The sequence below is a fragment of the Eptesicus fuscus genome, chromosome 21 (assembly GCF_027574615.1).
Source record: "Eptesicus fuscus isolate TK198812 chromosome 21, DD_ASM_mEF_20220401, whole genome shotgun sequence".
NCBI classification, from domain to species: domain Eukaryota; kingdom Metazoa; phylum Chordata; class Mammalia; order Chiroptera; family Vespertilionidae; genus Eptesicus; species Eptesicus fuscus.
This window is the reverse complement of record NC_072493.1, coordinates 26668438-26692367: the sequence shown is the minus strand read 5'-3', so window position 1 is coordinate 26692367 and position 23930 is coordinate 26668438. Positions and strand designations below refer to the sequence as shown.

The window sequence follows — 23930 nt, the reverse complement described above, 5'->3', positions numbered from 1 at the left end:
CCCGTTCTCACCCAGCTCTCCTGGAGGGCTCAGTGAACCCCTAGGACCCAGGTGTCTCGCAGTCCCTTTCAAAGGCGGGTCACCCGAGGCCCAGGCTTGCTCGTGACCTGACCCTCTCCTGATGGCTCCTGTTCACAGAGCAAGACGTGGACTGCTACACCACCGTCGCTCAGCTCTGCCCGTTTGAGAAGCCAGGGACCCACTGCCCAAGGTACGTCCCGCTGGCATCTGGTTTTGCAAACACGGGGCCTGAGAGGAGGTGCCGTGCTGGGTTGGGGGTCATGTCCTGGCAGCAAAGTGCAGTGGCGATCCGGATGTGGCCCTTGGATGCGTGTGCCCAGGAAAGCCGTCCGTTCGTGTTCAAAGCCAAGGGCCCGCTCAACCTTCCCTGGGACCGCTGGTTCTCACCCCCTGGTTGCACATTGGAATAGTCTGAGGGGCATGAGAAGCACACATTCCCGGGGACCCTACCCTGACCACTGAGAGCTGGATCTCCGGGAGTGGCCCGCCAGGGACCAGCCTCGTTAGACGCTACTGGCTGAGCCCAGTGGGCAGCTGGTCCCAGGCTCAGTTCTGGGAACTTAGCTGAGAAATGGCTCTGTCCACTGGCGGCTCCTCCCCTCCCTGGTCGGAGTGCGTACACATGTAGAAATGACTTCATTTGCCGCACGGCTCCTTCCAAGCCCCTCAGGCAGACCTGGAGATTTGTCACTGGGACCTCTTAGATCAGTCTACAACCCTGCGGGCTGCGTGCTGCTTGTCCCATTTCACTCAGCTCGTTGATCCTTCTGCCGGAGCCTCAATTCAGAAGCAGCTTATGAAAACCCAGTTTTGGGGGTGTAATTTGCATACAGTAAAACTCACCCATTGTAAGTTTACAACTCGACGTGTTTTGATAAATGCACAGTCGTGCAGCCTTGGCCACAATCAAGACAGAAAGTTCCCTGTGGTCAGGCCCTCCCCTCCCCCTCCCCTTCCCCACATCCCCACAAACCACCATCTACTTTCTGCCCCTGATTTTGCCTTTTGTGGGATTTCATGTAAGCGGAGCACCACAGCATGCAGACCTTGTGTCAGGCCCCCTCTCTCTGCGTGCTCCCGAGAGCCATTCGAGTTGTTGAGTGTGTCCGGTTTATTCCTCCATGTCGACGATGGTGCTCCATTCTGCGGATGTGCCGCAGTGTGTTTAAGGACTAGGTTTACACGCATCTTCCAAACCTTAATTGGCTGATTTTGGAGGGGGATGCATCATAACATAAAATAAAGAGTGTCCTCCTAGCGTTTGTGTCTGAAGTGCCCACGAGGTCCTCTCAGACGCTGGTGATGTAGCATCCGGTGAACCCTTATCCTGGGCCTGGAAGCTTGTGGGTTCTCCCAGGGAAAGACCTTAAAACTGAGAGGTGGAAACCCCTGAGGTGTGAGCAGAGTCCAGCCCACGGAGGGAGCAGGTGAGGGACAGGAGGCTGGAGACTGGACAGGGGGCCCTGACTCCTCCCCTTTGCTACTCGCCTTCCTCTGGAGGCTCTCTCACAGGCTCCCACCACCACCACCACCACCACCACCTCCTCCACCACCACCATCACCATCACTACCACAATCACCACCACCACCACCTCCACCACTACCATCACCATCACTACCACAATCACCACCACCACCACCACCACCTCCACCACTACCATCACCATCACTACCACAATCACCACCATCACCACCACCACCACCACTATCATCACCATCACCACCATCACTATCACCACATTCACCATCACCACCACCACCACCACCACCATCACTACCATCACCAATACCATCACCATCACCACCACCACCACCTCCACCACTACCATCACCATCACCACAATCACCACCACCACCACCACTACCACCACTACCATCACCATCACCATCACCACTATCACCACCATCACCACCATCACCACCATCACCACCATCACCACCACCACCACCACCACCACCACCTCCACCACTACCATCACCATCACCACCACCTCTACCACTACCATCACCATCACTACCACCACCACCATCACCACCACCACCACCACCACCCATCACCACCACCACCACCCACATCACCATCACCATCACCACCGCCTCCACCACTACCATCACCATCACTACCACAATCACCACCATCACCACCACCACCTCCACCACTACCATCACCATCACTACCACAATCACCACCATCACCACCACCACCACCACTATCATCACCATCACCACCATCACTATCACCACATTCACCATCACCACCACCACCACCACCATCACTACCATCACCATCACCACTATCACCACCACCACCACCACCACCACCACCATCACCATCACCACCACCATCACCATCACCATCACCATCACCATCACTATCACCATCACCACCACCGTTCTGACTCTCCCCCCACCAAATGATCAAGTGGAGACAACAACCTCTTAGTAGATTTCCCCAAATATTAAAGAGAAGCTGAAGGAAATGCTCTCAACCAAATAGAACACAAGAAGAAAAACCTGACATAGTACACGTATGCGGAACGTAGGCTTTGACCTGCCATTCCAGAAGATCTAGGAAAGAACGTTCTTATCTAAATTCTGGTTTCTTTTTCTAAATCCCTCACACGCACACACCCTCTTTCTCTCTGCCACCCCTGCGCCCTCCTCACTCCTGCCCGGCTGCTGTCCCTCCCGAGATTCTGCTGTCCTGGGCCCAGGTGGCTTCCGGGCCACATTTGGATTTCTCCTCCCTGGGCCCCAGCTGAGGTGCACCGTTCCAGATCAAGACAAAAGGCCTTTTCTTAAGGGAAGTTCCTGCCTTTTGCTGGGCCCACCCATCTCCAGTTCCAGGCAGCTCCTCATCCCCTGTGCCCAGGGCAGGGAGGTGGTGGCTGACAGAGCGGTGTCACGCCTTTCCGCCTCAGGTTATCGGCGCCCCCTCCCTGGAATAGTCTGTGACTCACTGAGGTGAGGGCCCTCCACCCTTTCCTCCCCCGCACAGGGAAGTGACCTTTAAAAAGTCTATTGATTATAATCTCCATAATGTGCCCACGGTCTGAACTGGCCCACACCCAGGAATGGGAGGGACCACCTTTGACGGTCCCCCCCTCACCTCCCTGCGATATCGATCCCTCTCACCGTGCTGTGAGTGAGTGTCTTTTTGTACGGGGGTTTTAGATTCTGTATGAACCATTTAAGAAGAGGAAACATATCTTTACCACTGCCAGAGGGGGAGGAGTATATATTTTTCTTTTTCTTCTTTTTAATCCTCATCTGAGGATATGTTTATGGATTTGAGAGAGAGAGAGACATCGATGTGAGAGAGAAACATCAATTGGTTGCCTCCTGTACACACCCCGAAACCTAGGTATGTGTCCTGACCAGGGGTTGAACTCACAACCTTTCGGTGTATAGGATGATGCTCCAATCAACAGACCCACCCAGCCAGGGCTTTAGTGTTTTTTTTGTTGTTGTTGTTTTTTTGTTTGTTTGTTTTTTAAAGAATAAACAGTATGATAGTTGCCTTCCATCTAAGAACTTACATCTTGAAATTCAAAGGAAGAGGGCCAGCTGCTTCTCAAGAAGTTTTGTTTCCCGCTGACCATGACCGTCACACAAACGCTTCTTGTTTTCCAGAGTTCGTTGTCCGGCGTACTGCAAAGACGAGCCATCCTACTGGGCTCCTGTGTTTGGCACCAACATCTATGCAGACGTGAGTATGCTGGCATCCAGTGACCACCTCTCAAAGCCCATTAAACCCTCAGAAACCACATTCCAAGGTCTGGATACCAGAAACCCGAGATCTCATTCCTGGGCCTCCCGCTAAATTTAGACCAGTCATTTCTGCAACCATTGCCCTAGTTTCCCACTTACAGGGCTGTCTGTCCGGCTGCCTCTGGGCGCGTCTGGATCCAGAGGCAGGAGTGCCGCCCCATCCGCACACGTTTTCATAGTTGGGTAAATTGAATCCTGCCTTCCCCATGGATGGGTACGCATCTTTAACCCGAAAGCTTTCATGTGTCCCATACTTCACTTCCCCGGTAGTTAGAGACCTTTCCGGCTCTCCTGCTGCATTTCGAGATACCGGTCCACTCTGCTCACTGCACTTCTTTTATGCTGGGTATCTACCCTGAGCTATGAGCACACAAAGGAAAATACAAATCACACGAATTTTCTTCTTGTTAATAACCACTGATTATACTGGAGCCTGTTCTTCCATATTTCCCTCCTAACGTTAGCAAGGAAGCTTCAGCCTGATTTTCCTTTAGTAAATCCTCCAGCTGCCCAGGGCTTAGGGACACGGTGACCCGGCAGCTGTGAGCAGGGCCGCTGCTCTGCCCAGCAGTCTGCATGATCTTGCCAAGTCATTTACCGCACCGTTAAACGAGCCAGCTCGGGCGTTCTAGCCCAGGGGATCTTCTAGATCTGGATTTCCGTGATTAGATTAGCACCGCGCATCATCCCCAGCCAGCATTTTCACTCCACTGCTTCTCATCTTCATTTCTGTGGTTCTCGCTCACACACCATCGCCGTCTTTGCCTTCATCTGCCTTCGTGTGTTCTGGGTCCCTGCGAGGGTAAGGACACTGAGTTCTACGAGGTCAGAGCAGCCGAATGGCCAACGCTTTCCTGTCTTTTTTTCTTTCCTCTTTAAATGAGTCATTGTTTTTCCTCAAAAACTGCTTAGCCAACACTGAGTTCTAAAAGTTTAAAAAGGGAGTAAAATTACACACACACACACACACACACATTATTATACTAAATGTCTGAACCAAAGTCTGCTATTAAAAGACAGAGACTTTGATAAAAACAAACAAACAAACAAACAAACAAAAAAACAACAACAAAAGACAGAGACTTTGATTTTTAAATGATTTAAAGTGATTCCAGCGAAATACAAAGCAGCGAACAAATAAAGTAGGAGTGGCAATATTTCTATCCTATAAAGCAGAATTGAAGGTTCAGCATACTGAATGGGACAACAGGATTCATTTTGCAATGACACAAAAAATGTATCTATGAAGATATGAAAACTAAGTCTACACGCACCAAACAAGACAGCAGCTAAACGCCTAAAAAAACCAAGCCCTTCCCAAAGGGTAAGAAATACAAGAACTTGATATAAGTTGAGTAATAACACAAAGCTGCCTTTCCCCATGTTTTAGGGTCTTTGAAAACACCACCTCCAGGTTTTGTTACCCCCCCACCCCCCATCTGACAGAGCAGAAAAGTCAGGCTCAGAATAACCTGTCCCAGAACCTGCCCCAAATCACACAAGCTAGTACATGGCGACGTGGGATGCCACGAGGCGTGTCTTGCCTTCGGCTCTCTTCATTCCATCCTGTGGTGCCTGAGTGTACCTGCACCCCTAGGTACACTGATGGCGGCAGGCATGTGGGTGAAGCCGGTGTGAAGGCTTGGACTCATTCTTCAGAGTTTTGTGATGTGGGAGTCACAGCGCTCATTGACAGAGCTTGGCACACGACAAGGGTTCAATGAACGTGTGTTGAAGAACGAAACAAACGAAGATACTCCAGGGGTCAGTACTGAAACAGCGCTTCAGAAAGCAAGAGAAGGAAGGAGGGAAGGGAGAAAGAACAGAGAGGAGGAGGCAGGGCGGGAAGCGGCAGGGGGAGGGAAGGAGGAACGCTACCTCCGTCCCAGAGGTTCTTTTCTGGCCTTGGTTTCTAGGTCACTCTGAATTCTGGGAAATGGTGATGTCTTTTGGAAAATGTCTGTTTAGCTAAGAGATTTATTTTGGGAGCGTTGTCTCCAGATCTTCGAAGGGCCTCACAGAGCTGCAGTCCCTGCCTGCTCACCCAGAGTACTTGGCAGACCCCTCGCTCTGCGGTGAGCTGCAGGCAGGAGAAGCATCAGGGTGTAGCCCAAGCACCAAGTCTGGGTCAGAAGACAAGAGTTCAAGCCCCACCTGTGGCATTTACTAGTTGGGGGATGGTGGGCAAGCCCTGTCCTGCCCCCCATCCTTCTCCCCCCCTCCCCCCCTCCCCCGCCGCAGAACCTCAGTGTTCTTATCTGTCCTCCCTATCTCCGCGGTGGTTGGATTTGTTCTTATACTTATGCATCAGAATCCCCGGAGGGCTGTTCGAACAGACTTCCGGGCCCCGCCCCAGCATTTCTGACTCAGTGGGTCTGGGGTAGAGCCAGAGTCCCTAGTGATGCGCACAGACTGGTCCGGAACTGCATAGAGGACCACGGATTAGAGATGACCGTCCCTTGATAATTTTCAACAATAGCGAGCGTGACAGTGATGATTAGGGTGGTGGCCTTTGTCTGGTTACCACACATCTACTGAGCACTTACTGTGTGCAAGCCTGCGATCAGCCGTTGATCTTACTTAATCTGCACAATGGCCCGTCGATGAGGTGGCCCCTGAGCAGAGGGTGCAGCCTGCTGGCTCTGGGGGGACGGTCGGGCCTCTGCTGTTTGCCACTTAACCTCCCCGAGCCCCCGTCTGCCCGACTGTCAGGAGGGACTACGGATAACACCCACGTTGCAGGGTTGTCGGGAGCTGACTGCATCCGTGCATGTGAAACGCTTGGAACAGGGCCTGCCTTGGTGATGCTCAAAGCTGTAGCTGATCCCCCCTTTACATTAGAAAATAGAGACGCTGGGGCTTACCAAGGTCACCCAGGGCCACGAGGGCAACGTGGGAGTGGCCCCCAGCCCCGCGGAGACAGATCCTGCCGAGGACAGCTGTCAGTAAACATTCAGATATTCGTGTCACTGGGGCCCTGCGCGGAGAAAAGGGACAACCTGTACCTTTCCGGAAGCTCGGGGAGGGGAGAGGTGTGGGAGAGGGGGGAGAAAGGGGAAGAAAATGTGTGCTCGGCCTCGGGGACGAAGATGTGAGTGCAGATAAGGGACGAACACTGGGCCTATCGCGTGAGAAAGAGCCGCCGTGGGTGTGAGGTTGGCCTAGGCCTGGCCACGGCTCCGTGTTGCCTCTGGCATCCGGAAGTCCTCGGGGCGGAGGAAAGGCCAGTCTCAGAGGGCACACAACCGGAGGGCACCGCCTCTTGGCAACAGTCAGTCACGCGCCCGGCTCCCCAGCCAGGGCCTGCAGGAGGGCCGAGGCGGGGCAGCAGGGGTGTTGGTCCCCCCTGGAAACAGCCCCCAGGTTCCCCTTCTGGTAACTCGGGTGGCAGGGTGAGCAACACCGGGAGAGAAAGAAAAAAATGCCAGATCGCTGCCGGTGAGAGCAGAAAGGGCGCCGTGCTCACTGACAGAGCTCGCCCGCCGCGTGGATGTAGAGGCGTCCGATCCTGTTCGTCTCTTTCCCGTCTCCCTGCCGCCCCGAGATGGCAGTCAACGGGGCTGCTGCTTCAGCTTCGAGGGCACAGACCCTGTTGAGAACTGGAAAGTTGTGGGTCCTTCCCCTGGGGGTGGTGACAGGATGACACCTGCCCCGGTTTGCCTGGGACGGAGGGGCTTCCTGTGCTCAGCACCGGCCCCGGGAAGGTTCTTGCTGGCCCTCCAGGCGCCCAGAGCTCTGCCTGCACCTCCAGGGCCTCACAGACCCCCTGCGGGCCGCTTCGGGCTAAGGAACCTGCCCTCGTTCGTTTATTTATTGAAGAAGATGAGATGTGTAGGGGCAGGACTTAAGAAACTGGCCTTCAGGGAAACCAGGTAAACCAGTCATGGGAAGCAAGAAGTCCAGGTCTCCGGCACTTAGTATGAATGTGCGTGGGCTCTGGGCTGTCCACCTTTTTTTTTTTTTAAATCCTCACCCGAGGGTATTTTCCCATTGATTCTTAGAGAGAATGGAAGGGAGGGAGGAGAGGAGAGAGGGAGAGGGGGGAGAGAGAGATCCATTGGTTGCCTCCCACATGCACTGTGACCCAGACTGGGGATTGAGCCTGCAACCGAGGGTACGTGCCATTGACCAGGAATCAAACCCGTGACCCTTTAGTCCGCAGGCCGACGCTCTAACCACTGAGCAACCCGGCCAGGGCACTCTCCACCTTTTTAACAGCAAGCTAACTTTCCAGGGCCTTCTGCAGGAAGCATTTTTCTTCCTGTGCAAAACCAGCAACTTCTCCGGAACGACCTGGTTTTTCGAAGGACCAGGCAGTGGCTGAAGGGCAGATCTGAAGGGCAGATCCCTTGAGAGGGGGGCACGATGCAGCTTTTGAACGGCTGCGGGCTCTGAGCAGGAATAAGCTCAGTGAGATTTCAGTTCTCAAGAGCATCACTCCATCCTCTCATGTCTGGTGTTGGGAACCTGCTAGGTGGGTTGCTTGTCCCGTCCAACGACCAGTTCAGGGTACATCTTCCACACACAGACGGGCCAGGGACAATGGTAAGGACAGGGGGACAGAGAAACGTGGCGGGCCGTGCCGGGGACAGAGCCCGGCTGACCACGCTTAGGGGGCCGCTGCTTAGCTCTGGAAGGGACGTGTTCTCTAGGCTTGGGCGTGGCGTTCTCTCTGTCTCTGTCTTTCTATCCCTCTCCCCCTCTCTTCCCTTTTCTTTCTCTTAACTGTGGTAAACTACACAATACGTGAAATTTCCCCCTTAACCAGGTGTGAGTGTACAGTGGGTAGTGTTGACTATGTTCACATCGTCAGGTACTAGAGCTGCAGTTTTTCATCTTGCAAATCTGAAACTCTGTCCATCGCACAGCACCTTCCCTCCCCCTCCCCCGCACTCCTTTCCGTGGCTGTGAGGTTGACTCCTTTTGGTACCCCCTGCACGTGGAATGTACTTGTCTTCTTCCCTCTCTTGCTCTCTTCATGAAGGAGGTGCTGGCTGGTTAACCCGCGGTTGGGACCTCAGTCGCCCCACAGTGATTACGGGGTCCCCCGTACTGTGCAGCGGGGTGGCATGAAGCTACCCCAAAGCCCAGACCCTCCCTCCTGCGGAGTGAGCCTGCATGGCATGTTTAAGTTTTCCCACTCAGGACGTGGTTGGCAGGGGCCTGTGTCCCCCACTCCATGCACCCACAGGACGGCATAAAGCACAGCTAACCTGGCCCCGTCTACCCTGTCCACCCTCGCCCCACACGGAGCCCACAGGCCACAGGCCGAGCCCCTGTGGTGGCCACAGGTCACTGGGCCGTGAGTGAGGGCAGGCCTTGGAGTCAGTCTTCCTGCCTAGTGGTGTCGGGTCTGACTTTTTATCTTTTTAAAAAAATATATATTTTACTGATTTTTTACAGAGAGGAAGAGAGAGGGAGGAAGAGAGAGGGATAGAGAGTTAGAAACATCGATGAGAGAGAAACATCGATCAGCTGCCTCCTGCACACCTCCTATTGGGGATGTGCCTGCAACTAAGGTACATGCCCTTGACCTGAATCGAACCTGGGACCCTTCAGTCCACAGGACGATGCTCTATCCACTGAGCCAAACCGGTTAGGGCTGACTTTTTATCTTTAAGTTGGCAACTTGCCGAGCAAGACTGAGCAGCCGACTCCATCAGCCTGGTTGAGTGGATCATTAGATGCCGCTGGGGCCATTCTCCGGGTGACTCTGTTTTCTACCAACAAGTATCCCCCTCTTTCCAAAAGTTCACTCATGTTTACCATACTGAGTCTTGAGCTTCACCCCAGAGCAACTGAACTGGTGGGGTTGGGAGGGGGAGGGGTCCAGGCATTGTCATCAGGAAAAGATGCTCTGAGTTGCTGTGAAGATTGGGACCCGCTGCCACGGCGAGTGTGGGGTTTTAGCACAGGCGAGCTGGGAGGATCATAGAAGAGGCATGAGGGTGCTACCTACCATGCTTGGCCTGGAGTGTGCCTCAGAACCACCAGCCCTTGTCTGGGGAGATTCTGCATCTGTAGGTAGGGTGAGGCCCAGCAGCCTGCATCTTTAGCAAACACCAGCCACTCCACCCCTGGACGAATTTGAGAAGTGTTGATTCATTACTCTCAGACAACCCAACCCACTTTTCTATTGGATAAGTTAAGGCCCTAATGAGCGTTTTACTCAAGGGTTTTATTACCCAGGAATTGGACAACGTGATGACTGTGGAAAACAGCACACCCTGCCCCTGCTTGAAAGCCAGCGGCCCCCCTGGCACCTAGAATAAACCCAGACTCGCCCTGTGGTCCTCACAGCCCCACGTGACTGGCCCCTGCTCACCTCTCCCACCTCTCCTGCCACTTTCTGCCTGACTCAGCCACCCAGGCCTCTTTCTGATCCCTGGACAGGGCCCCAGGGCCTTTGCACAAGCTGCTTCCTCTGCCTGGGATGCTCTGCTGCCCGGAGATGTTCCCATGGCTGTGGCTGGCTCCTTTTTGTTACTCATATCTAAGTGCAAATGGCCCATTAAGAACAGTCTTCCCTGATTAACCGTCCTAAAAATGCCCCTCACTTAGTCATTTTATCTCGCGATCTGGTTTTATTTGTTCATAGCCCGAGTCACTTGTTTTTGTATTTGTTTACCTGTCTCCCTTCACTCTGTGAAGGCAAGGTCTTCGTTTTGTTCCCTGTGGAGTCCCCCTGCATCTAGGACAGTGCCCAGCACATAGTGGATGCTCAGAACATATTTGTTGAACAAATGAATGAATGAACAAATGAACAAATGATGGCAGGTCTCTCTGGAGAGACCACTTGAGGAATCAAGGTAGTGATGGTCCTTTCCTCAAGGTTGACATGGCCACCAAGCAGGAGGCTGACCCCCAGCAGGAGGCTGACCTTCACCCTGGAGCCTGACCCCTTGACATTGACCACAGCTCTTCCTGTGCTTTCAGACTTCGAGCATCTGTAAGACGGCCGTGCACGCGGGAGTCATCAGGAACGACAGCGGGGGCTACGTGGACGTGATGCCCGTCGATAAAAAGAAGACGTACGTGGGCTCGCTCAGGAACGGGGTCCAGTCTGAAAGGTAGGACTGCGCTCCTCAACTCTCCACACCCAAGGCCGGCAGGGGTGCCCCTGGGGGGCCCGGCAGAGGGCCCAGGACGGTGCCCGTTAAGATGAAACTTGGGCAGACGTGCATTCGTTCTTACCAGAACACCCAGAAGAAGCCTGTACTGTCCTCTTCCTTTCTCTTTTCAGAGTAAGAGCTTGTCTCTTTCTATTACCAATGCATGATTTTTTAGAAAATTTAGAAACATCAGAGGAGTCCATAGGAAAACAGCCATCCGTCACCCGTCACCTGGGGGAGTTGCTGTTAGATTTTTGGTGCCCTATCCCTGTGGTCCCTTTTCTATGTGTGCATGTGTGCATGTGTGCCTGTCTCCCCCGCCCCCCACAAACAGTGGGATCAAATTATAGTTACACTAGAGGCCTGGTGCACGAAATGTGTGCACTCGGGGGCGGGGGTGTCCCTCAGCCTGGCCTGCACCCTCTCACAGTCCAGGATCCCTCAGGGGATGTCCACCTGCCAGCTTAGGCCTGATCCCTGAGAAGCCAGGCTCACTGCTCCTTAGTGCTGCCTTGGAGGCGGGAGAGGCTCCCGCCACCACCGCTGCGCTCGCCAGCCGTGAGCCCGGCTTCTGGCTGAGCAGCACTCCCCTTGTGGGAATGCACTGACCACCAGGGGGCAGCTCCTGCGTTGACCATCTGCCCCCTGGTGGTCAGTGCACGTCATAGCGACTGGTCATTCCACCATAACGGTCGCTGGGCTTTTATATATATAGTGGTTTGATATGGCTCCATAATAATGTACTTACATGTCCTATCTAATAAAGAGGAAATGCTAATTGACCATCACACCCTCACAAAGATGGCGGCGCCCACAGCCAATAAAGAGGGAATATGCTAATTGACTTCCATGCCCTCACAAAATGGCGGCACCCACAGCCACAAGATTGCAGCACCCAGTCCCCTCAGCCCTGCCTCATCCAGCCTCAGTCCCCCAGTCCCCTCAGCCCTGCAGGGGAAGGCAGTTGGGGGCTAGTGGGCTGGCAGGGGAGGGCAGTTGGGGACAATCATGCCGGCAGGGAAGGAGTTAGGTGTCAATCAGGCCGTTAGAGGAGCAGTTAGGGGGCTATCAGGCTGGCAGGCAGAGTGGTTAGGGGCAATCAGGCAGGCAGACAGACGAGTGGTTAGGAGCCAGCAGTCCCGGATTGTGAGAGGGATGTCCAAGGGGTCCCAGATTGGAGAGTGTGCAGGCTGGGCTGAGGGACTGGGGGACTGGGAGACCGCCCCCCATCACAAATTTCATGCACCGGGCCTCTAGTTGTTACATAAATGAGAGTGGAGAGTCTGGAGGCTCTGCTTCTTACCAGCTTTGTGACCTAGAAAAGCCGCCTGATTTCTTTGAGCCTCGGTTTTCTCACCTGTGATATGGGGATAACAATAGTCTCTACCTCACAGGGTGGTGGGGGGATTTGCTGAGATGATGCCCAGCTCTTTTTACAAGCACACCAGTCATACTGGGGCAGGACCTGCCGCAATGACCTCACTTTAATTTAAGTACATCTTTAGAGGCCTCATCTCCAAGTACAGTCCTGAGGGTGCTGGGGTCAGGGCTTCAGTATGTGAACTGGGGACAGGGCTCAATTCAGCCCATAACACAGGGGAATGCTAAAGACTTTACACTTGAGGGCCCTCTTTAGAAAAGGTGTATAAAATCAAGAACACAAGATGCGCTAAGGCCCCTTGAACCTTAAGGTCTCATGGCTCCATCCTCCCGCTCCCCCCCCGCCCCCCAATCCTCCCAGAGCGCGCTGAGCCTCCGAGCGGTGCTGTGTGTGAAGACCTTGCGGAATCCCGGTGACGGGAATCGCACACGCTGCTTCCCAGGGGCCCCTGCACAGTCACTGCCCTCAGCCCCGGAAGCTACAGCTAACTGCTCATGCAATTTCTCCCTCAGCATTTGCAACCTTTGTTTGGGAAAAGCTTAATGAAGGGAAATTCCATTGATTTAACGGGAGGGAAATGAAGCCGCTGATGAGGTGGAATTTCCTGGCCAGGCTGGGAAGAAATCCCAGGACACCAATCTATCGAGCTCTGTAAGAGAAAGCGGCGTGGTGGGTCGGCCTTTGTTCTCTGCCTGTACTATCCTGAGGACATCGCCGCAGCTCCCAGGGCTACAAAAGGGCTTATTGTGTGGCCTCCAAAGGGTGGGTGTCTGGGGAGGGCAGGGGACCAAGACGGGGTCCCAGAATGGGCTTCTTGTTCACTGTTACGCCCCCCTCCCCAGGGAGGCCCGTCATTCATTCTCTCTCCCCAGGGACCCACCTGAATGGCCACTGTTACTATGAGCATCAGCCAGGCAGCCTTGCCCAGGCCCAACGTGGCTGAAGCCCGCTGCAGTGTTCAGAAGGTGTTAGTGGCTTTCAGAAAGGGTTAGTGAGCTTCCATCGCGCCCCCATAGCGGGGACTCTGCTCCCCTTCTTCCCTGGACTCTTCCCTGCCCCACACCCCGCATCCTACAGGCTGGAATCTGTGATGATGTTTGCGCAGATTCCTCCACTTTCTGTGCCTCGGTTTCCTCACCTGTAAAGGGGGAAATGATAGCTCCTACCCCCTGAGTGGTGGTAAGGTTTGGGGAACTCATTGTGGGCTCCCCAGGCCAGCAGCGTCCCAGTCAACCAGGCGCTGGTTAGAAGAGCAGATCCTCGGGCCACCTCAGACCCGCGAGTCAGAAACTCCAGGAGGGGCTCGGCTGGCTGTGACCCGCCCTCCGGGGGTGCTGAGGCACACTGGAGGGCGAGGACCGCTACTGTAAGGGTGATGGAAGGGCACCGTGTCCCTGGCACACGTAGTCAACACTGTACATGATTCTGACATGTTGCCATTAAGAGTCTTCATTTACTACACGCAGTGTGCCAGGACCTGCGCTGGGTCCATGGCACCGAGATGACAGGGTCCACCCTGCATGTACGGAGGGAAGAGGCTAGGCCAGAGGGCACGTAGGGCCGATGGCGTTTGGGACCCTGCTGCACTGTGTGTCCTTGGGTAGGCAGTCTCCCCCAGCCGCGGTCCCGCCGCATCCAATGGTTGCCATGACGATGAATGAGACGGTATGTGCAAAGCGCTTACTGGTGGCTCATGGGCGTGGCTCATAGTAAGTGTCCGATGAAACTGGTGGCCCTTCTCCCTATGGCATACCTTCCGGTGCCAGCCAACTTGATCATAAGAAACAGCCTTAGATAGATTACCTTTCAGGACAAGGAAGAGGCTTGTTAAGGAATGCAGTCTTTCCTCTTGCATCCGTCCTCCCAATATCCATTCACATCAGACGTCTTACGCGGGGTGAGCCCTAGTGTCCAGGCACCAGGACCAGCAGGGAACCCGGCCTGCCCTCTGCCCTCGTGGGCCTTACAGTCTAGTCGGGGGACAGATGTGGAAATACTGTAGTAGCGGGGCACTGGGTGGTTCTGTTATAGAAGGAGGTGCAGGGAGCTGACTGCGTCAAGCAGGACCCCGACTTACCGTCCAGAGGCGCCTGCTTGGTGACGAGGCTGCAGCAGATGCGTGGACATCTCCAGTGCGGCCCTGCCCCATCTTCCCCTTGTTCGGATGGGACCTCAGCAACCCTCTGCACAGAGCCCAGGCTGAGACATTTCCCCGGGGCCTGTTCCCCTTAGGGCAGTGGTCGGCAAACTCATTAGTCAACAGAGCCAAATATCAACAGTACAACGACTGAAATTTCTTTCGAGAGCCCAATTTTTTAAACTTAAACTTCTTCTAACGCCACTTCTTCAAAATAGACTTGCCCAGGCCGTGGTATTTTGTGGAAGAGCCACACTCAAGGGGCCAAAGAGCCGCATGTGGATCGCGAGCCGCAGCTTGCCGACCACTGCCTTAGGGAATGTGGGGATCAATCTGGGGCCAGAGGGTGGCTCTGTCCCCAGTGTCTGCTGGGACCCTGGAGTGGTCACAGTCAGTCTCAAGGGAGATGCGGGCCCTGGCCATCGGCAGCCCATTCCCAGCAAAAATCCTTCAATCACTCAAACCAACAAAACTCCTGAACAGCACTGCCAGCACGCGGCCAAAAGTTGGTTCTGCTTCAAAGTGGTACCGGTTTATGGGTGGGGAATGTCTGGCCCTCAGGCCATAGAAGGCCAAGAAATCATTTAGTCTGGCCCTGCCAAGGCATTCGGGTGAGCTGGTTAAATGTTTGACCAAATACAGCAGGCTAATTTTTAAGCTGATAATTGTGTATGGCCTGAAAATGATGTTAGAAATGCCCACATGGCCCTTGGCAGGAAAAGGTTTCCCACCCCTGGTTTAGGCAATGACCTTTTCTAGCAGAGGATTTCCTGAACGTTGTGAAAGGTGACCGTGCCGAATTGGGACAGCGTAAGGGGACAGGCACCTTCCCTCACACACGTGCCCGTGGAGGATAGCAGAGGAAGGAAAGGACGTCAGAAAGGGCTTCTGATGTTGGGACTGGGCTTTGTGCAAATATTCTGAGGAAAAAGCTGGACATCTGAGTGAATATCAGTTCAAGACGTTTTCTTAGGCCAGGACCATTTTAAAAGACAGATTTCACAAGCAGATTGGGAACTATGCCAACGGTGACATGGGCAATTCCTCGACCCCTCCCAGGACAGGTCACCCTGCTCCCAGAACGGCCAGCTGTCCTCGCTCTTTAATCCAGTCTGTGTTGGGCGGTGCCAAATGGGAATCTTTTCACTGACGGGGGCGGGGAGGGAGGCGGGGGGAGGGAACCCTCTAGGACTCAGCCTTAACTTTGCAGCTCCCTGTGGACCTGCAGGCCCCGCCTCCGAGGGGCTCCCACTGCCATCTGGGCTAGCCAGCGCCCTCTTCAGGGGTGGCCTGGCCACAGCCCGTCCATTTCGGATAATGGTTAGGAAGGGGTCCCACATCCTGAGTCCATATCCCACGGCACCTGGAACAGGTGTTTCCCTTGGAGCAGATTGTGGCGCCTCTCAGAGCCTTGGCTGCCTTCTGTAGTGGGAAGAACTTTAGAGATCCTGTGGGGTGACTGCAAGGAATGGATGGACAAGTGAGGTCTTGAAGGATGGAGGCAGCACCTGTTGTGTAGTGAGTGTGTGCTGGGCAGAGCCGCTGGCACGGGGGTGAGTGTTAGCGGCAGGGGCAGGGTGATGGCCGTCAGAAGGCTGGGAGTCCTTAACCAGGCAGAGACCGGGGACACCGCCTGAGGCCACAGACCTTGCCCAGAGCACCTTGTCACGGCTGGTCCGGTAGGTGAGAGGCTCCTCCTGAGCTGAGTCAACCAAAGGGAACTCCCCAGAAGCTTCCCAGGCCAACTCAGCTCTTGCAAATTCTGTGGGAAATTTTCGTGTTGGTTTCCTCCCCCTCTTCCCTCCCTTCCTTTTCTCCCTTTCTTTTTCCTTTCTCTCTCTTTCCTTCTTTTTAAGATAAGATTAGAGAAACTTCAAAAAATACGGTAACTAATTTTAAGGAATTACTGTCACTGAAACTCCAACACCTAGGAGGAGACACTACACAACCTGGTCTGCTTCTTCCCGGTATTTTTCTGGTTACACCCAAGCACCTTCTTTTTCATTTTTTAATAAAATGGGACGGTGCTGTCTGTCTCGTTCTGCTGATTCCTCAGTCAGCCACAGGCTGTGAGTGTCTTTCCACGTCAGGCTCGATGTGGCCACACCGACGTCTCAGTGGCTACACCCTGTTCCCTTGTGTAGACAGACCATCATTTCTTTACGGGGTCAGAGGACATCCGTGTCGCTTCCTCTTTTCTTTTATTAAACAACACGGCAAAGAACATCTTTGCACAAGCCCTTGTACTTTATTGACACTTTCTTTAGGTAACTTCCTTTTGGTAGAATAGCCACGGCCGCCACGTTGATCTCTTTATATAATGCACAGGATGTCTCTCTCTCTCTCTCTCTGCTGTTTAAACCCTGCCCCCAATGGCTCTCCATTGCAATGGAGAACAAAACCCGCTCCTTTTACCACGCAAGATCATGCCTGCGGCCAGCCTTGCCCACTTCTGCACCCTCTCTTGGTGCATTGCTCCTCCTCAGCACAGCACTTCCCTCACTAGCTTTCTCTCTGTCCCTCGAGCATGCCAAGATCACTCCCACCTAGGGCTTTGCTCCTGCTTTATCCAACCCTGGACGCTCCCGGCTCCTATATAGTCCTGTGGCTGGATCCCCCTTGTCATTCGGACCTACACACAAAGGCCACCTCCCTGAGGAAGCATCCTACTACCCCTGAGTCTCAGCCGCTGTCCTCCTCCCGGATCCGGCGTGATCCCGTTGTCCTGGGTTTTATTTTCCTCCCAGGACCTGCCTCTCTCTGAAACTATTGCCTACACATATTTAGCTGCTTATCTCCCCCCCCCCCCCCCGCAACCCCACAAGGCTGTAAATGATATGAAGACAAGAACCCCATTAGTTTTGTTAACCCCATGTCCCCAACACCCAACCCAGTGTCCGGCACATAGTAGGCATTCAGTCAACATTGGTCGAATGACAGACAAATTGCTGGGGTCAGCAGTTTGTTGAGGGATTTTTAGTACCCTTGGTATGAAAATTGCTCAATACCTTTTATGAAAATTGCCAAGAAATGCTTTGTCAATTTACACTCCCTTCACATATGTATGGGAGTTACAAGCTAATCCAAAAATAGAATCAGAGGGCAAGATTTAGGAAACGAGGTTATCATATAATTTCTCCAATCACACTCATTTCAAACATGCACAACTGTCAGCTTACCTGGAGGGCCTGGCGCTCAGCGAATATTTGAGGTGTGCACACATGGACCCACTGAAGGTTTTGAGCAACCCAAACGGGGGCGCTTCTCTGCCCGCGGCAGTGCGTGGGCCACACTGGCGTGGTCTCCCTGACCCTCCAGCCGTCGGCGCGGTGTCTGATGTGCTAATGAACACATGCCAGTTCAGTGGGCCTGCTCTTGCCTCCGAGGGGGACGAGCTGTTCAGTGGGGCTGCTTGGTAGGTCCAGGCAAGATGTCCAGGTGCCCAGGGGTACCTGTCTGGACGACAGCCTGGATGGCCCCCGTGTCCCTGGGTTGTTTGGGGCCCTGGGAATGGGAGAACCCCCTGCCCCATCAGGAGTCAGAGGAGCCCCAAACCCTGGTCGTTTTCCCCAGTGTGGTTTGCCCACCATGTGGAAGAGCCAACTGCCTTGTGACTCCGGGTGGTTCTCCCAGACTATTCATTTGGGCGAAGAATCCAGGGAAATCTTGCAGCCGGAGGCCTGAGGAGGGCCTGGAATCTGAGCTCTCCAGAAACCAGCAGGGCAGCCGGGGGTAACCCAGCCCCTGTGTGGCCACTCTCCCTCTGAGTCGTCCGCTGGACGGCTGGCTCCCAGGCCACGGGGCCAAGCATCCTGCTCTTTCTGGGCCCTTGGCCTTCCCTCACAGCTCCAGCTCGCCAAGGGCTCCTATCGGATCCACATTTCAAAAGTTCAATCCCAGGGTAGCCAAAAGCCTGGACTTGCCATGGGGAAAGGGGAAACAAGGAGGAATTCCCAGCAGCCTGTTCCCCGAGGATCCCTGACCTTGCGAATAGCCCGCGAGGGCGAGGCCAGCTCTCTAGTCCAGCAGTTTCCAATCTGGAGGGGGGACTCTGAGGAAATCATGCTTGGATGGGGCTGGGCTTTCATCTCACACTCAAACGCATTCATAATGAGCAAAATGCAAATTAAAACTATTTGGATGCCCTTCCCTAGTTTAGATCGGCTGAGAACACAAAGCTGGATGATTTGCTGGGTTGATGGGAAGTTGTCAATTGGTACAGTCTTCATGGAGGGCAGTTTGGTGAGCTTCCCAAATTACAAATGCCCACATCCTTTGATCCAACAATTTCACGTCCAGGAGCTTGTCCACAGGCACCCTCCTACCTATGTGAAAAGCCAGGGACAAGGTTGTTCTCCTTAGCACTGTTTGCAAAAACAAGAGATTAGAAATAAGTAAATACCTCTTTAAAAGGACTGCTACCTGTAGTATAAAACTTCAATAGAACAGAAGACTATGCAGTTGAATAAAAAGCCCGAGAAACCTCTCTATGTGCAGACAGCCACCAGCAATGGCTGAAAGACAGTAACACATGTTGGTGAGGGTGTGAAGGCAATGGAACCCCTCCGGGATTGCTGGTGGGAGTGTAATAGGTGCAGCCGCTGTGGAAAACAGCTGGGCAGTTTTTTAAGAAATTGAAGAGGCCATTTAACTTACAACCCAGCAATTTTGCACCCAGGTATCCACCCCAAAGAACTGAAAACAAATGCCCACACAAGTACTTGTCTCTGCATCCACTCCATTCATCAGTTCATTTTGTTAATTAGATTCCACGTGAGTGAGATCATATGATACTTGTCTTTCTCTGACTGACATGTTTCACTTACATAGCAGCCTTGTTTATAATAGCCAAAGGTGGAATCTAAATGTCTATCAACTGAAGAATGGATAAACAAAAGTGGTATATTCATATAATGGAATATTACTTGGCAATAAAAAGGAATGAAGTACCAACTCTGCTACAACATGGATGAACCTCAAAAACTATGCTAGGTGAAATAAGCTAGCCACAAAAGGCCACATAATGTAGGATTCCATTTCCATGAAATGTCCAGAATAGGCAAATCCATAGAGAGAGAAGTTCCCAGGGTCTGAGAGGAGTGGAATCTATAATAATAAAAGCAGAATATGCTAGTTAGTCCAGATAGCCGAACAACCTTCTGGAAGTTATTCCCAACAAAGCCGTGGTGGCAGGGGCCGAGGCAGAGGCGGTTAGGGGCCATCAGGCAGGCAGGTGAGCAGTTAGGGGCAATCAGGCAGGCAGGCAGAGCTGGTTAGGGGCAATCAGGCAGGCAGGCAGGTGAGTGGTTAGGAGCCAGCAGTCCCAGATTGCGAGAGGGATGTCCAACTGCCGGTTTAAACCGGCAATCGGACATCCTCCGAGGGGTCCTGGATTGCGAGAGGGTGCAGGCTGGGCTGAGGGACACCCTCCCTATGCACGAATTTCATGCACCAGGCCTCTAGTTGATTATAAATGGGCATGAAAGATCTTTTTTTTGGGGGGGGTGGTTGTAATGATTTAAAATTAGATTGTGAGATGATTGCATAATCTCCTCGCCTGCAAAATGGGATACATAATGGTACGTACTGGGGGAGGAAGGTAAAAAGGCGTATACAAAGTACTTTGCCCAGTGCTCGGCACAAAATCTGAGTGCATTCGGTGTGCCCATTTTAATGACATCAGCACATGCATTATTGTTATAATGCCAACCGGTTAATCGGTCAGCCAGATGGCCACTATTTGGGTTGACAGGTGTTAGTAAAAACCAGGCAGGAGTTTTGGAGGGTGAATTCAATTCAGACAGACTGGGGCCGGTAAGTCCCAGAGTTAAAAGAAAATAACTTAACAACCCTGACCTAGATTCAGACCCAGGCGAAGAGAATGGAATTTGCCAGCTGTTCCTGGCTGGGGCAGACTCTGTTTCCAGCAGCTGTGGAGAAGTGTCCCTCAGCCATGGCCATGGTCCTTCCACCACGGGGACACGAGGGACACCCAGCCCTTCCTTCCCAGCTCAAGTCACTGTGGAAATCCACCCTTCTACAGATAACATGCCCTCCCCTTCTTTTGCAGCTTGGAGACGGCTCGGGACGGAAAGGCCTTCCGGATCTTTGCTGTCAGGCCGTGAACTCGCAGTGCTGGGGAGAAGGGGGTCTTCCAGAGGGCTTCTGGGTTTTGCTTTTTGTTTTTATTTTATCCTTTGGGGGTGGGCTGGGGCTATGGAGTGGCAGGAAACTTCCTTTGAGTGGTGTTCAGTGTCACATCCTTCGTGCCTTTATTTCATCTCTGGGCCGTGGAGAAACAGCATCCTCTGGGGCCTGGCCGGACAACCGGTGACTGGTCCTGCCGAGGCCTGGCGGCCTCCATCTGCTGGCCGCTCTGCACAGACAGTCACTCAAGATGGTCCTCCTCATGTAGTCTCCTGGGGAGAGAGGATTCCACATGCGTGGAGAGAGCACCAGACTCGGGGATCCCAGGGTGAGGCCTCCAGGGGTGCAGGAAGAGGCAGACTGAGCACACGCAAAGGGGAGTTTCAGGAATGGGGTAGAAGGTAGTTATTTAAAAAGAATTTAAAACAGTTTGTTCATATCAATGGAGAAAAAAATGAGTTTAATGTTTGCTGGTCAGACAAATGGGCCGGAACAGGGGGCTGGGGAAGCGAGACTCAGGCTCTGCCTTGGCAACTGTCCTGGCTGGCGTCCTGCCACGAGCAGGCTGATTCTATATACAGCAGTGCTGGTTTATTTAGAGTTCAGTAGTAACTCCAGAGATTTATCTTGTCTTTGTCCTTCCCTTCGTCCATGTGGCCGTCTGCTGTCCTGACGTTTGGTCTCGTTGAGGACTAATGAACCAGGATCCTTTCTTTACCCCCTACCCATTGTGGCTCACACACCAGCCCAGACTAGTTTATGTGTCATAGTTCACACCGGGGTATTTGCTTTGCAAGCGATTCTGTTCGAAGCCCACTTTTTTAAAAAAAAACACAACTCCTCATCTCTGTTGGTTTCACCGCGATATCTAAGAACAGCCAAAGAAGAAGTGTTTGGTTGCTGCTTTTTAAAAAAATGACAATTAAACGTGCAGATCCACCTTCTGTCCGGTGACCTACTTTTTAGCAGATTCCTTAGTACCTTCTTCGCCGAGGTTAGCAGCTCTGGGAAGAGGAACAGCCTGTGGTTATGAAATGGTCCTGCGGCATCATAACCACAAGAGAGAGTAACACTCTAGAAGGATTCCTCTTCCTGTTTTTGTGGAACAGCTCTTGCCAAATGTTCCTGAGACTCCGAGGAGTGTGGTGCTCTCTGGCTTCCTTCACTTCATAAAAGTTCTTCATAAGCCCAGACCAAAACCCACAGTGAAATAAAATACCCTTTTGTAAATAGTGTTTCTTTGCAGAAGGTAAAATTCCACCCTCCAGCATCAGGCTGGCCAATAGATCACTTTTGTGAACACCAGTTTCAAATTTGATTTCACTCCCCATCAAAATATTTCAAAGGCAAAGGAATCACCAGGAAAAAGAAAAATACACACACACATACACACACACACACACACAACTGGTGCTTTGAGTGCATTCTTAATTAATGCAAAAACCGAAGGGGAACAGTTCTCCCCTCCCCGCCCTGGGGAGTTGGTATAAGCCAGTGATGGCGAACCTATGACACGCGTGTCAGCACTAAACATTTAGTTTTTGGTTTATTAAATACAATTATATATAACAATTATACATTTATGTTATTTAAACTATAAATATCGCGAAATAATGTTTTTTTCCTCAAAGTGACACACTACCCGAGTTATGCTCAGTTTTTTTGGCGAAGTTTGACATACCAAGCTCAAAAGGTTGCCCATCACTGGTATAAGCAATGAAGCTCTTTGCTGAATGGAGCTGAGATCTGCGGGACCGTGCTTTTGCTGTGTGCATTGTGGGCTGGGAGTAATGCGTAGGTTCTGACTGTTCAACCCCAGATGTCAGAGTGAGAGAATCTGGCCAGCCTGTCAGATATTGTGTCTGGTTCCCTGCAAAGGCCTGAGTCCTTGGGAACTTTGGGTGTTACCTGCTCTGCGGCCGGACTCCCGCTCGTCCGTCACCAGCCTTTGGTGGCCGTGGCTGTGCTCTGTCCTGCCGGCCAGGTTGGGCTTTCAGAATGAGTGACAGCCCAGGGGGCTCTCCGTGGCTTTGCTTTGGAAGCCGCCCGCCCGAGGCAGAACCTGAGGTTTCCAGAGTAAGCAGACCCCGTCCCTGTAGATCATGCTCCCAGGTCCCTGCGTGCCTCTGTGAGCGGGGCCCATCGCTCCAACAGCCTGCCCAGAGCCAGACCTTGTGTCTTTTTCATCCGCACGAACATTTTGAAACTGGAACCATTTTCCTTCTGAAAATGAAAACCAAGACCACAAATGATAAGCCCTTGTAATCAGGGGCCACCTCTAATTGTGTGTTTCGTGGTGCTCCCTGATTACACCCATTGCGCCATCAGCACTTAACCCATAAAGAGATGGTGAACCAGGCCAACAGGGTTTCTGGGTCGCCTGCCCCCGACGTGAAAAGTTTCGGTTTCCTCCGGATTTCTGTCCCCTGTGTTCTGAGATGTCATATCGTCTGTAGGCTCACTCGGCCCGCAGCTTACATGTGTGCTTTTTTTCTATGAAAAATGATGTATTTTACTACTTCCTATGTACAAACGTTTACTGTAAAAAAATTTTTTTTGTGCTTTGCATGAACAGGGACCACATTGCTATTGTTTCAATAAAACTGGTTTGATTTCTAAAACATTTCTGTGACGTCTCTTTTACGGAGACATCGGAACAGTTTGTGAAGTACAGCTGCTGAAACCTCCTCACAGGCTGGAACCTACTTTGTTTACACGGCTTCTACCAGGAAGGAGCGTGGCGGGGATGCTAATGACGGCGGCATTTCCAGAAGCTCTCGGAGCCCTCCACCTGATAAGCAGGAGAAGGTGTGACGTACAGTGTGTGAAATCGCACAGGGTGGGGGACCTGCCAAATTCCGACTGTGGTCCAGCAGTTGTGCAGTGGGCCCGGAGTCTGCATTCCCCGGCAGCTCCTGGTGGCGCTGGCATGCTGATCCCAGTCCTATTCTGAGAGGTGAGTGGTGACAGGCTCAACCTCATTCTGTCACTGTCTTCATCAGCTCGGGCTGCCGTAACAAAAGACCACGAACGACTCAGGGGCTTCAACAACTGATTTTATTGCTCTCGGTTCTGGAGGCTGGAAGTTCAAGATCAAGGATGCTGGCAGGGCTGGTTTCCCCTGAGGCCTCTCTCGTTGGCTTGTAGACGGCCACCTTCTTGACTGTGTCCCTTTTCTCTCTGAGTGCATCCCTGGTGTCTCTTCTTATAAGGACACCAGTCCTACTGGATCAGGGTCCCACCCTTATGGCCCCCTTTAACCTTCACTACCTCCTTAAATACAAATTGGGGGTTCACATGTGAACTTGGGGACACAATTCAGTCTCAAAGAGTCACCTTCTTCACAGCCATCAGCCCCTGT

General features: G+C 52.7%; 1 protein-coding gene across 1 annotated transcript in view; it reads left to right on the top strand.

Moving 5' to 3' along the window:
• CRISPLD2 (cysteine rich secretory protein LCCL domain containing 2) overlaps positions 1-23190 on the top strand; it is a 69631-nt gene extending 46441 nt beyond the window's left edge. The window contains exons 12-15 of the mRNA XM_028142909.2: positions 139-211; positions 3655-3730; positions 10729-10862; positions 20493-23190. Coding sequence (XP_027998710.1) covers positions 139-211; positions 3655-3730; positions 10729-10862; positions 20493-20547 — 338 coding nt within the window. The 3' untranslated portion in view covers positions 20548-23190. The remainder of the gene's footprint in view (positions 1-138; positions 212-3654; positions 3731-10728; positions 10863-20492) is intronic.
• The last annotated feature ends 740 nt before the right edge of the window (positions 23191-23930 follow it).